Source organism: Balaenoptera physalus, assembly GCF_965194825.1.
Source record: "Balaenoptera physalus genome assembly, chromosome: 20".
NCBI lineage: Eukaryota > Metazoa > Chordata > Mammalia > Artiodactyla > Balaenopteridae > Balaenoptera > Balaenoptera physalus.
The window spans coordinates 10,935,355-10,948,565 of record NC_138901.1 but is presented as its reverse complement, the minus strand read 5'-3'; the positions used below and the strand labels follow the sequence as shown (position 1 = coordinate 10,948,565).

Genomic DNA, 13,211 nt, shown 5'->3' with positions numbered 1-13,211 from the left:
CGCACGCACGCGCGTGCTATGTCGTCAGTTCCGGGCAGCGGCGGCGCGGGGCCCTGCTTCCGCTTTCCTCTGAGGCGCGGGCTTGGGTCTCAGCCTGCTCGGGATTATGGCGGCTACGGCCACAATGGCGACCTCGGGCTCGGCGCGGAAGCGGCTGCTCAAAGAGGAAGACATGACCAAAGTGGAATTCGAGACCAGTGAGGAGGTGGACGTGACCCCCACGTTCGACACCATGGGCCTGCGGGAGGACCTGCTGCGCGGCATCTACGCCTACGGTCGGTGAGCTCGGGCCGCGGGCTGGGGCGCCCGCGGGGAGGGGGGGGGCCCGGCCGGGGGTGGTTCCCGAGACTGGGAGTGCGGCCGCCCCGGGGCTGGGGGTCGGGGCTGAGGCCGAGCCCGGGGGCCCTGAAGGGCGACCCCCGCCCCCAGCACGTGTCCCCACCCCCGTCTGTGTCGGCCGGTTCGAGTGTTGTTCTCCCGGCGGGGCTCCGTGCTGGGTCCCGCGAGGGCTGCAGGGTCCAGCGAGGTCTGCAGGGTCCTCCTTGCACCCCGGAGTCACTCATTCAGCGGATGATTGTCTTGCACCTGCCAGGTGCTAGGAACGTGCGCGGCTCTAGGCACTAGCGGCTTAGTAGTGAACCAGGCAGGCCTTAGAGAGCTTGTTATGTTTGGGAGAAGGATTATATAGTTAGTAGTAATGGCTACGAAGAAAATAAAGCGGGATAACGGAATCAAGAGTGATTGGTGGGAGGCGAGAGTTAAACTAGTAGAGCACATAGGTAAGGGGGCTCCCAGGAGGGGCTGGCATTTGAGCTGAGATCTGGACTAAGGAACCCGTTATGAGAAGATTATGGTAGAACTGGGCAGCTGGTGCCAGGGCCCTGCAGCCGGGAGCCTTATGCATTCCAGGAACAGAAAGAATCTCCCTGTCCTGGGAGCCTAGGGGCGAGTTTTGGGTGGGGGGGGGGCACAGATCTTGAAAAGCGTGGTGCGAAGTGATAGAGTTTGAATTTTATTTCTAAGTGCAGTGGGAGGCCATTGGAGGGTTTTAAGCAGGGAAATGATGGGATCAGATTTACAGTCACAGAGGTGGTCCTGAGTGTCTGGATATGGGGGGAGGTGAGGCAGGAGAGGAAGCAAGGAGATGTTAGGAGGCTTTTGCTCCAGTCCAGGGGAGTGATGATGGTATTGTGGTGGAGATGGAGTACTAACAGGGTTTGCTGATGGGTTGAATGTGAGCAGGAGACGAAAGTCCTGGATGTGTGAGTTAACTGGGCAGGTGATGATGCCCTCTCCTCAGGCGGGGAGCACTTGAGGGAGCTCTTCTTGAATGAGGAGAGCTTGAGGGACTTGTAAACCATCCAGGAGGCGATGTCAAGGAGGCAGTTGGGAAGAGGTCGGGCTGAGGATGTAGACGGTCGTGATCAGCATCTGTGCTTAATGCCTGGGACTGGGATGGACATCGTTTTTATCCAACAGTCCTTGATGTCATGACAGTCTAGCACAGAGAAGGTGCGGAGGGAATGGGAGGTGAAGAACCATTACAGCTGGCCCTCGTAGTGTGGCCGACAGCCCTGCCTGCCTCTTGGCACCCGGGACGTCCCTGCCCTAAAACACTGTTTTTAGTTTCCCATCTACTTGCTGAGTCATCCTGAGGGGTTTAAATCATCTGTTATATTTGCTTTTGTGTTAGATGGGAAATTGTACTACATTTTAAAAGACTACCAAAAATTAATTAAAGTACATTATTTGTATGTAAAGTTTTGTTTGTTTACTTGGACAGTAGAGGGGTGGTGGTGTAGTTCATGTAGCTGCATCAAGGCAGGAGGAGTAGATGAAATGGGGTTGTAGGTGATAACAAACAACCTGCAGACTTACTGCTGGTGGGGAGTGGTGACTACAGCACTGATGGGTTTATATTCCTTTTTTTTGACTTAAAAAGTAATACCAAAAAACCCCCATTAGTGCAGGTTATTGTAATATAGTCAAACAATACACAAGTAATTGGAGTAAAATATGAGCCTCCCTCACCCCATTCCCCAGGAGTAACCACCAACATTTTTTTAACTTAACTGGGGTGTCTATATTTTGCAAGAGTGTTCCTTAGAGATTGTGTCTGTATAAATAAGGTGGTATGTTAGTATAAAAATCCACTTCAGCCTACTTCATTCAGCAGCTGTTTCTTGAGAGCTCAGTATGTTGGACATTGGGTTAGGAGGGGGTGGGGGATTTTAAAAAGATAACATCCTCGGCACAAGGAGCTCCAGTGTATGGTTGCAAGTATGCTGTCCTAGTGGTTAGAACTCATTTCTTCTGTTTTAATTTACAGGATTTGAAAAACCATCAGCAATCCAGCAGCGAGCTATTAAGCAGATAATTAAAGGGAGAGATGTCATTGCACAGTAAGTCTGCTCATGCAGAGGGGGAGTCAGGTGCTAGTTAGCACAGCAGTGTGTAGTTCAGTGCTTCTTCGTTCAGATGCCGTTACCAACTCTTGCCTTGACTTTAGCTATGGGCTGTTTGTTTTTAGTTTTGCATCCTCCACTCTAGAAAACTTTCTTTTTTTTTTTAAGCCAGCTTTACTTAACCTATTATTTGGCATATAGAATTGTATATAATACTCTTTTAATAGCATTATTCCCTATTTGCCTAATTTTTAAACACTCATTTACAAAAAAAAAGAGTCTGAAATCGTAGAAAAGAATTATATAAAGGGGAATCTTTTTTTTGCCGCCTATAACACCCATTCTATAGATTCTGCAGCTCTATCACCCCCTGATGCAAAGGCCACATTTACTGTTCTTATCACCAGTGATTTAAAAGTTGTGACGTTATGCCTGAGTCCCACCACCTTGCAGTTAAGATATTGGTCGGGGTGGGGGGGAATCGACTTGGAAGAAGCTGCCCAGTGCTTCTGCAGCTCATCTCCTCAGAGCACTGCTGGGGCGGAGGTTACATGAATGGGAGCAGTGGCATGTAGCCCATCACTCTGAATCCCATTTATCTTTGTTTTCTTTACTAGATCTCAGTCTGGTACAGGCAAAACAGCCACCTTCAGTATTTCTGTCCTCCAGTGTTTGGATATTCAGGTAATCTTAAACTTCTCTTTAATCCTAGGAAATACTTCCTTTACCTTCTGTAACTACAGTGTTCAAGAAGTACAGTTCTTAAATATATCTAGTTGTACTGATTAAACACATTTTTAAAGAGAATCTTAAGTGCACACTAATATCTGAGCTAATATTCTGTCATAAATTCCTTTTTATTTAAAGTGATAGTCTTTTTAAAAATTTTTATCGAAATTTAGCTGATTTACAATGCTGTGTTAGTTTCAGGTGTATAGCAAAGTGATTCAGATATATATGTGTGTGTGTGTATATATATATATATATATAGTTCTCTGTGCTATACAGTAGGTCCTTTTTGGTTATCTCTCTTTTTACATAGTAGTGTGTATATTTTAATCGCAGACTCCTAATTTATGCCTCCCTCCACCCTTTCCCCTTTGGTAACCATAAGTTTGTTTTCTGTGTCTGTAAACTGGGAGATTTTTTTAACTAGTGGAAATTCTTGTCTGTAAACAAGAATCCTGACCAGTATACCTATTATCACTGGATATGCAATTTAGTAACATTCAGGTTCTCTTACCTGAAATCAGATGTGTGGTTAACTTGAGATAATATTCAAAATAGATCTGAGTCTGAATTAGTGCAGTCTACCTTGAAGATACTGAGATTCTCTATTTTCTGACAAATTACTTTACCAGGTTCGTGAAACCCAAGCTTTGATCTTGGCTCCAACGAGAGAGTTAGCTGTACAGATCCAGAAGGTAAGACAGTTAAAGATGGCACTGTCGTATTTGCAGGTACAGTTGACCCTAAACAACACAGGTTTGAACTGCATGGATCCATTTATTTGCAGGTTTTAAAAAAATGAATATGTACTACAACACTACATGATGTGAAGTTGGTTGGATCCAAGGTTAGGGAGGGCTGATTGTAAAGTCTGTGTGGATATCTGACTAGGCTGGGGTTGAGGGGTGTATGCAGTCGGTAGGTAGGCCGGCATACCTAACCTCCCTCCCTAACCCCCACGCTGTTCAAGCCAACTGATTGACTTAATCTAATCCAGTTTTTCTGTTCTGTCAGGTTTTTTTTCCCTGATTCCTAACATTTTGTGATAAATAACATATATGAGTTGCTGGTTTGTATGAAGTCATTTTTAGTGTAGCTTGTGTGATTCCAATAGTTTTTTGCAATCTTAGGATTGTACTTTTCTTTCAAAAAAATTAAAAATAATTGTAAAAAATAATTGTAACTATTTTGTTTTCATAGTATAAACATTTTGGAAGTGTATCTATTAAGATGTTAATAGCATTTGTGGGTGGATAGGATTATTAATTTTATATATTTTCTTATTTTTCTGTAGTTAATACATACTGTTTTTATAATGAGAAAACAGTAAAACTGACTTCATTCTGGCGCAGAAAAGAGTGGAAGGAGGAGACTTGGGCTCTCTGTAGTTTTATGATAGAAATAATGGCATAAACAATACCAGGTGGTCATCTTAAACTAGAACAGAAACAATCTTCATTTTGGGGGAACTCAGATGTTTCAGACTTCATAGCGGTCTTGGGGCAGACCTTGAACATGAATCTGTGTTTTAATTCAGGGCCTGCTTGCTTTGGGTGACTACATGAACGTCCAGTGCCATGCCTGCATTGGGGGCACCAACGTGGGGGAGGACATCAGGAAACTGGATTATGGACAGCATGTTGTCGCTGGCACACCTGGGCGTGTCTTTGGTAATTGCTTTTGTCTATAAAAAGTGCTTAAACAATAGAGGACCATTTTCAATTTGATATGCTACATGGTGGATTTTTGCATTTGAGTAACTTGTAAGAAGTGGAGGGAAGGTCCCTGAAATGCTGTGAAAACTGGTTGAAATGGCTGGCTCTTTACTTATAGCCTGAGGTCTGCTTATTTCGAAATCTGATTTTATAGATATGATTCGTCGCAGAAGTTTGAGGACACGTGCTATCAAGATGTTGGTTTTGGATGAGGCTGATGAAATGTTGAATAAAGGTATGAGTAACAAAAGAATTCATTTTCTGTTGATGTAAAATTCTTAAATTTTCACAGCGTAAAATTGAAATGTGGAGCTAATGAACTCAGTGTAAGTAGTATATTCTTTGTGGAAAACAGTTATGCCCTGGGTGCACTTAGGAACATAAAACTCTGGTTTTTTTATGGTAGTGGTTTGTAAGACTGATGACAACCAGAACAACAGCATTTCAGCCAAACTGGTGGGGTACTGCTCGTTGTGTGGTGGGTGAGCACAGATGGCTGAGGCATGGAGCTGGGATGTGGTGCAGAGATGCTTGGTGGTGGTGAAGGGGTGGAACAGACAGCTGAATAAATCTTGTTTCATGGCAGTAGGGTATTTTGTGGTTTGGATGTTCCATAATTTATTTCACTAGTTGTTTTTTATTGGTTGTCCAGGTTGGTTTTACTCTTTTATCGGTTATTTTTCAAGATAAATTTCTAGAATTGGGTTGTATTTCATGTATTTCTACCAAAACGTATGAGGACAAATATGTGAGGACCCGTAAGTCATAGCAGTTGTGCTCTTAGCACAGCAACTAGGAAATGCATAATGACAGCTGTCACCTTGGTTCAGTAACAGCTGCGGGCAGTACCTCACGGTGTCTTCACGCCTCCCCTCCCTGCACACCCCCTCTCCAGTCTTAACTTCCATACCAGGGGGTCGGGTGGGTCGTCCCCTTAGACATAGGGGTCGCCTGGTGTGAAGGGAATATTTTGCTTCTCAGGAGTCACCAGTAACTCATGGGGTTCTTCCCAAGCGTTTTCCTGTTCCCTGGTTCTTGAGCAGTTCTCTCAGGAACCTAGAGGCTGATGCCACCCCTTGGAGCAGCCCTCCACCCCACCTCTGTCTTGGGCCCCTTACCTGGAGGCCCTGCTCTTCAGCTAAGTTAAAGGTACAGTTACTACAAAGTGAGGTCTCCAGAACCAGTGGCATCTATGTCAGCTGGGAATGTGTCGGCAATGTAGCTTCTGGCCCCCTGATCTCTGCAGTCAGAACCTCGCAGCCACCTGTCCCCTTCTCACACACCAGCCTCCTAACCCGTCCTGCAGGTGTGGTGGTGTGGTGACCCGGGGGCCAGGTCCTGCTTGCCAGCGGGGTTTTTTTTTTTTTTTTTAAATTAATTTATTTATTTTTGGCTGTGTTGGGTCTTCGTTTCTGTGCGAGGGCTTTCTCTAGTTGTGGCAAGCGGGGGCCACTCTTCATCGCGGTGCACGGGCCTCTCACTATCGCGGCCTCTTTTGTTGCGCAGCACAGGCTCCAGACGCGCAGGCTCAGTAGTTGTGGCTCATGGGCCTAGTTGCTCTGCGGCATGTGGGATCTTCCCAAACCAGGGCTCGAACCCGTGTCCCCTGCATTAGCAGGCAGATTCTCAACCACTGCGCCACCAGGGAAGCCCTTGCCAGCGGGTTTTATTCAGCCTGTACCATATGAAATAATGTAAACTAGTTGAATTATTTAATCGGGAGGCTTTTAAATTAAGGTATAATTGACATGTAACATTTTCAGGTGTACAACATGGGTCAGTATCTGTGGGAGATTTTTTTTTAAGTGGAGATTTTTTTGGTGAAAATCTAGATCTCTGGGTTTATTTAAAATGTGGCAGATCTGGCCACAGTGGATGCATACCCTCACAGGGCAGCAGCAGCTGGAACTGAGATGTGAAGCTACCTGCAGGGGTCTGAGGCTGTGGGCTCAGGGCTCAGGTTTCTGTTGCTTTTACCTGTTGGCATCCAGGACTCTTGGGTGGGGCTCTGATCCCTAGAGTACACCAGGGAGAGGAGAGGGGATGCAAGAATTTGGTCCAGCTTTGTAAGAAGATTCCTTGTGAAATCTTGCACCTTACAGTCACAGTGCTGCATCCAGTTAAATGTGAACAGTTGATGTGCAACTTCTGTTTCAAAGTGTGCAGCCTTAAAAATTCCCCGTGTGTCTCATTCCTCATCCCAGGTTTCAAAGAACAGATCTACGATGTGTACAGGTACTTGCCCCCGGCCACTCAGGTGGTGCTCATCAGTGCCACACTGCCCCATGAGATCCTGGAGATGACCAACAAGTTCATGACCGACCCTATCCGCATTTTGGTGAAACGGTGAGGATGCCCTACTTCTCAGGTGGGACTAAAACACAGCATAGTTGTATTTGGGTTTTAAAACATGAAAGTTCTTTTTAATTTTCTCTTTTGAAAAGCCAGCTTTTATATAGTCTCCTTTGATCCAGTAATTCCAAATTTAAAAATTTGCTGATAGTATTTACTTATCAGTGGAATTATTTACCATTGGCAGTAAAATGTGTATACTATTGAACAGCCAAACATTTTGTTTAGAACCATATATAAGGTGTGGTTAAAGGTTCATACTGATCCAGGGCTTGGGCCCCTGCGGTGGAAGTGGCGACTCCTAGGAGGATGTGGCTGGCGGGAGGGGTGGGAGTTTAATGCCCAGACTCCTGGGCCGCTGGGGGTCGGGCCTGTGCCTGGAACAGCGCCTGGCCTGCGCACGTCCTCAAGTTTTGGTTGGAAGGATGAGTTGACAGGACTGTGTTTGTCCTCCAGTGATGAACTGACTCTAGAAGGCATCAAGCAGTTCTTTGTGGCTGTGGAGAGAGAAGAGTGGAAGTTCGACACGCTGTGTGACCTCTATGACACACTGACCATCACTCAGGCTGTTATCTTCTGTAACACCAAGAGGAAGGTGCGTGGCCATCCTGGCTCTTTAATGTCCTTGTGGCGAAAACCAAAGATCGGTTTTCATAGAACTTAGGTCAGGTATTTTCTGTTGAGGACCAGAATTACATGCTTTAGGCTCTGGGTACATGGTCTCCTCGGGCAGCCACTGGGCTCTGCCCTTTAGCTCAAAGTCACCCTGGACGATGAGCGGACAAGCGGGTGTATCCAGGGAACGTGTGCAGGGTGTTGATCTGGTCCCTTGACTGAAGGCTCCGGGTCATTGGTTCAGGTGGGGCCCGGACACATGTTCTTTGAGCTCCCAGGTGATGCTGATGTGCCGGCAGAGCTGAGAACCCTGGCAGCTCTCCTTGGAATAGGAAGAAGATTTGGACCACATTCCAAAAACGATTCAAACTTAAATTTCAAATGAGAACAGTGACATATTGTCTTTTAAGAGAATTTTTGCCCCAATATTTGCTGGGCAAAATTAAGTTTTCTACACAGCCAGTGAGGATTAGCCTGAGTTTTGTTTATATATATATATATATTTTTGGCTGTGTTGGGTCTTCGTTGTTGTGCGTGGACTTTCTCTAGTTGTGGCGAGCGGGGGCTACTCTTCGTTGTGGTGCGCAGGCTTCTCATTGTGGTGGCTTCTCTTGTTACAGAGCAAGGGCTCTAAGCGCACGGACTTCGGTAGTTGCAGCACACAGGCTCAGGAGTTGTGGCTCGCAGGCTCTAGAGCGCAGGCTCAGTAGTTGTGGCACACGGGCTTAGTTGCTCCGTGACGTGGGATCTTCCCAGACCAGGGCTCGAACCCATGTCCCCCGCATTGGCAGGCGGGTTCTTAACCACTGCGCCACTAGAGAAGTCCCTAGCCTGAGTTTTAAGAGCACTTATTTATGAATATTCGAATTGATTCTGCAGGGAATTGACGTGAAATCCTGTATACAGTCTCTGGTTTGTGAGCTTATGGCAGCATCTATTGATTCCATCTGTAGGTTGACTGGCTGACGGAGAAGATGAGGGAAGCCAACTTCACCGTGTCATCCATGCACGGGGACATGCCCCAGAAGGAGCGCGAGTCCATCATGAAGGAGTTCCGGTCAGGCGCCAGGTGGGTTGGCTGAGCTCTCTGCTGTGGTCCTGGTGCTGGTGCTGTGGGCCAGCATTTACGGGGTGTTACCCGAGTTTTCCCCCCAACAGCTGAGCTCGGGCAGGTCACCAACTTGCTGGTGAGCAGGGCAGCCACTGCTGGTGTGATAGGTTAGGCTGAGATGAGAACTAGCCTTAACTATGTAGGTCGGTTGCCTTATTTAGAAGAGTATTTTTCTGTTTCCAAATAAATGGAGATTTTCTATTTATCTTTTTGTATTGGTTTTAGCTTAATCCCACTGTGGCCAGAGAACCCGCTTTGTGTGATTTCATCCCCTCAGTGTGTATTCAGACTTGCTTTGTGGCCCAGCACGGGGTCGTTTTACAGATGTTCTCTGTGCGTGGACAAGATGGGTGCTGTGTGGTGTTGGATTTCAGTTGCTAGCTGTATTTCTGAAACCTGCATCCTTACCCTTTTGCCCTTAAGTCTTGTTTCATCAGTGTTGAGAGTGCTGGTTTTCCTCTTCGGGGTTCTGTCCATTCTTGCGTTATGTGTCCAGAGACCTGAGTGTACAAGTTCAGAATTACTAGATTTCTGGAGGATTTAGCTTTTGCTGTGGAAGTGTCTGCCTTTCTCTACTAGGGCTTTTGTCCTGAATCCTGCTCTGTCTGACCAGCCGCACCGGCTCTGAATGTTTGGTGTCTCCTTAGTACCACCCTTCTTCCTTCACGTCTGGTTTGTAGACTTAAGCTTTAGATGGATTTCATGCAACCAGCATATAGTTGGGTTTTATTTTTCCTTTTCTTTTAATTTAATGATAATTGCTGTCTTTTTTTTAAAATTTATTTTATTTATTTTTGGCTGTGTTGGGTCTTCATTGCTGCGCAGGGGCTTTCTCTAGTTGCGGTGAGCGGGGGCTACTCTTTGTTGCGGTGCACGGGCTTCTCATTGTGGTGTCTCCTCTTGTTGCAGAGTACGGGCTCGAGGCATGTGGGCTTCAGGAGTTGTGGCACGTGGGCTCAGTAGTTGTGGCTCATGGGCTCTAGAGCACGGGCTCTAGAGCACAGGCTCAGTAGTTGTGGTGCACGGGCTCTAGAGCGCAGGCTCAGTAGTTGTGGTACACAGGCTTAGTTGCTCCGCGGCATGTGGGATCTTCCTGGACCAGAGCTCGAACTTGTGTCCCCTGCATTGGCAGGCAGATTCTTAACCACTACACCACAAGGGAAGCCCATAATTGTCTTTTAACTGGAACATTTAGTCCAGTTTCGTTTAATGTAAATACTGATATATTTGGTTTTAAATTGACCATCTTATAAGTGTATCTTACTTGTCATTTCTCTTCTGTGGTTCTTTTTTCTTTCTTTAGTTTGGATTTTTTGTTGTTGTTGTTGTTATTCCTTTTCCCCACTTTTTATTTTGGAAAATGTTTATTTCTTTATGTTATTTAGTGGTTGCCCTGAAAAGTCATCAGCAGCTGTGGTTGCTTGGTACTTTTACCATCTCCCCTGAGAGCACAGAGAACTTGAAACCCTGACTTCAGTGACCCCCCCAGACTTCTGTCACTGTTGTCATGTGTTTTAATTTATATATATTTCAACCTCAACAAGAAATTTTTGCTTTATATAATGAAACTTATATAATGAATGCTGCATATTGACCATACTTGTTACTCTTCTGTCTTTCCTTTATCTCTGAGCTTCCATCAGGGATGCATTTTTTTTTTTTAATATATACATATATATACATATTTGTTTATTTATTTTGGCTGCACCAGGTCTTAGTTGTGGCACATGGGATCTTTAGTTGTGGCATGCATGCAGGATCTAGTTCCCCGACCAGGGATCAAACCTGGGCCCCCTGCACTGAGAGTGCAGTCTTACCCACTAGACCATCAGGGAAGTCCCAGGGATGCATTTCCTTGTGCTTGAAGAATGTCTTTCTGTATTTAGTTTGGGTCTGCTGGTAACAAAATGTCTGTTTTAGTTTCTTTGGAAATGTCTGCTTCATCTTGAAACACCTCCTTCTGACGTGTTGAAGGAGGCAATGCAAGCGGAGTCGGTCCCGGAAGTCCTGTGGACACCAAACTCTGCAGACATTCTAATCCCTTATATGAAGTAGCCTATGCAGTTGGCCCTCTGTATTTGGTGTTTCCTGGTTGTGTTGGTCCTGTGGGGATGTCACCTGCTGCTGCTTATGTAAAACAGTGTCTTCTCTGCAGGCTGCTTCTTAGGTCTGTTTTGTTTGTGTTTTGTTTCTGTGGTTTCACGCTGATGGGTCCATGTGTGATTCAGTCTTATTCCTTCCGTTTGGCACTTCTGTGACTCTTGGCCTTACCCCTCTGTTGGTGCTTTGGCTCCATCCTTTCTTCTTCCTCTAGGGCTCCAATTATATGTGATTATCTGGCAGGATTATTTTCTCCTGTTCTGCTGTCCCTTCAGACTTTGAATGCTTCTAGACCAGCGACGTCCAATAGAAATATAATTCAAGTAAACATATGTCATTTAACCCAGTATATCATATCACTTCAACATGTAATCAACATTAAAAATATTAATGAGGTTTTTTGCATTTTTTTTGTACTAAGTATTCAAATCCAGTGTGAATTTTACACTGTAAGACAATCTCATTTCAGACCAGCCACTCCGGTGCTTGGTGGGTTGGTGGCCTCAGCATTGGATAGTGTGGGTCTGTGGTGTGTCAAATTCTGTCCTGTGTGAAGGACAGAGAGGTGTGAGTTGCATTTCTAATTTGAAGATACTGTAAACACTGCACCAAAATCAGTGAGGCCGCTGTACTTGAGTTTTTGCTAGACAAAAGTAAAATGTCCTTCCCAATTATTGGTATGGGACTGGCTCTAAACAAATTAAATGTAGTAGTGTAAAGGATAGCCAATTTTTTTTTTTTTTTTTTATCAGCACACATGACCTAAGTAATGAAATATACCAAACACGCCTTCTGAATGGGGCTTTCTGGTGCTGTCCCTTGTGCTTCAGCCTGCAGAGGGGCCAGTGTGAGGGGCCCTGATGTGTTCGTAGCCGGTCTGACCCTTTTTCTTTGTGCAGCCGAGTGCTCATTTCTACAGACGTCTGGGCCCGGGGGCTGGACGTGCCCCAGGTGTCCCTCATCATTAATTACGACCTGCCCAACAACAGAGAGCTGTACATACACAGGTAGGCAGCACAAGCTTTTCTTTGGTTTCACTCTTGTTGATGGATTTACTGAAACCTTTTTTGCTGTGTTTACTGAAGTGATTTTGCTTTGTTGTTGAAGAATTGGGCGATCAGGTCGATATGGCCGAAAGGGTGTGGCCATTAATTTTGTGAAGAATGATGATATCCGAATCCTCAGAGACATTGAGCAGTACTACTCCACTCAGATTGACGAGATGCCCATGAACGGTAAGACAGTAAATCCGTATTTGTGATTGTTTTAGAGAGAGCTTCCTGGTTCCTGGTTTGGGGCACTTGAGGTTTTTCCCGCTTTTTTTTCTTTTGTTCTCGAGAAGTCTTTTGTGAGCCTTTAGTTAAATTTACAAATTTTCACTTTGTATTATTCCTTCTTGTTTATCTTCTCTTTCAGTTGCTGATCTGATTTGAACAATCTGCTTGCTGGAGCCTGTTCACCTATTTTGTATCAATTTGGAAATATTTAGGGGCAGTTTCTATTTAATGGGTTTTATGAGAACTCCCTTCTCAAAGCCCCCCCACGACAAACTTTGGAGATTCTGCCACCTTTTCTTACCCACATGTAAATAATGCATTGCTTTAAGTCTTTTTCATTAAACATTTAAAACTTTTCCCATAAACTCTAATTTGTATTTCTAATTTTTGTTTGCCCCCAGCTTTTCTAGTAACCTGCTGTCTGTATGATCTTGGGCAGTCATTTCACTCTTTTTTGATCTTTAAGATGGTGAAATGGAAGTGGTAAGCTGCCTGGCCTCTCCACACTTACCCAGATTGGTACCCAATCCCATTTCTTATGGACGGCAGGTGGGGGAGTTGAGACCATAAATACTTTTCTCTGGGTTGGCCTGGGTCTGTGTGCCCAGATGCAGAGGGGCAGGATGGCGCCCTGTGCAGATAACCGGGAGGAAGGATTCACCAGCCAGTCTTCCTCTGGACTAATGAGCCCACAAGTCACGGCTGAGGAGGGGTTGTGCACAGGGCACCATCGGTGATTCAGGGAGGGGCAAGCAGGAAACAAGCCAGAAGGTAAGACACCTGAGAAACTTAACCTAATTGAGATGGCTGTCAAGTAAGGTAACAAAGAAATGCAAACATCCACGGAAATGTGTATCCTTGGGGGTGATTCAGAAGTGTTATGTTTTCATAACCATTAACTCTTGAG

At 45.3% G+C, this 13,211-nt stretch overlaps 1 protein-coding gene across 2 annotated transcripts; it reads left to right on the top strand.

Annotated features, from left to right (window-relative positions):
* Positions 1 to 30: 30 nt before the first annotated feature.
* On the top strand, positions 31 to 12,669 carry EIF4A3 (eukaryotic translation initiation factor 4A3). Of its 2 annotated transcripts, XM_082441535.1 has the most exons (12): positions 32 to 275; positions 2,330 to 2,402; positions 3,023 to 3,089; positions 3,767 to 3,829; positions 4,672 to 4,804; positions 5,004 to 5,084; positions 7,054 to 7,195; positions 7,658 to 7,796; positions 8,770 to 8,885; positions 11,927 to 12,034; positions 12,135 to 12,262; positions 12,444 to 12,669. In XM_082441535.1, exons 1-12 carry the CDS (start codon positions 107 to 109, stop codon positions 12,458 to 12,460), a joined length of 1,236 nt encoding a protein of 411 aa, XP_082297661.1. In that variant the 5' UTR covers positions 32 to 106; the 3' UTR covers positions 12,461 to 12,669. The 2 variants fall into 2 exon arrangements, with proteins under 2 accessions (XP_082297660.1, XP_082297661.1); XM_082441534.1 differs by lacking the exon at positions 12,444 to 12,669 and having other exon boundaries at positions 31 to 275; positions 12,135 to 12,303.
* The last annotated feature ends 542 nt before the right edge of the window (positions 12,670 to 13,211 follow it).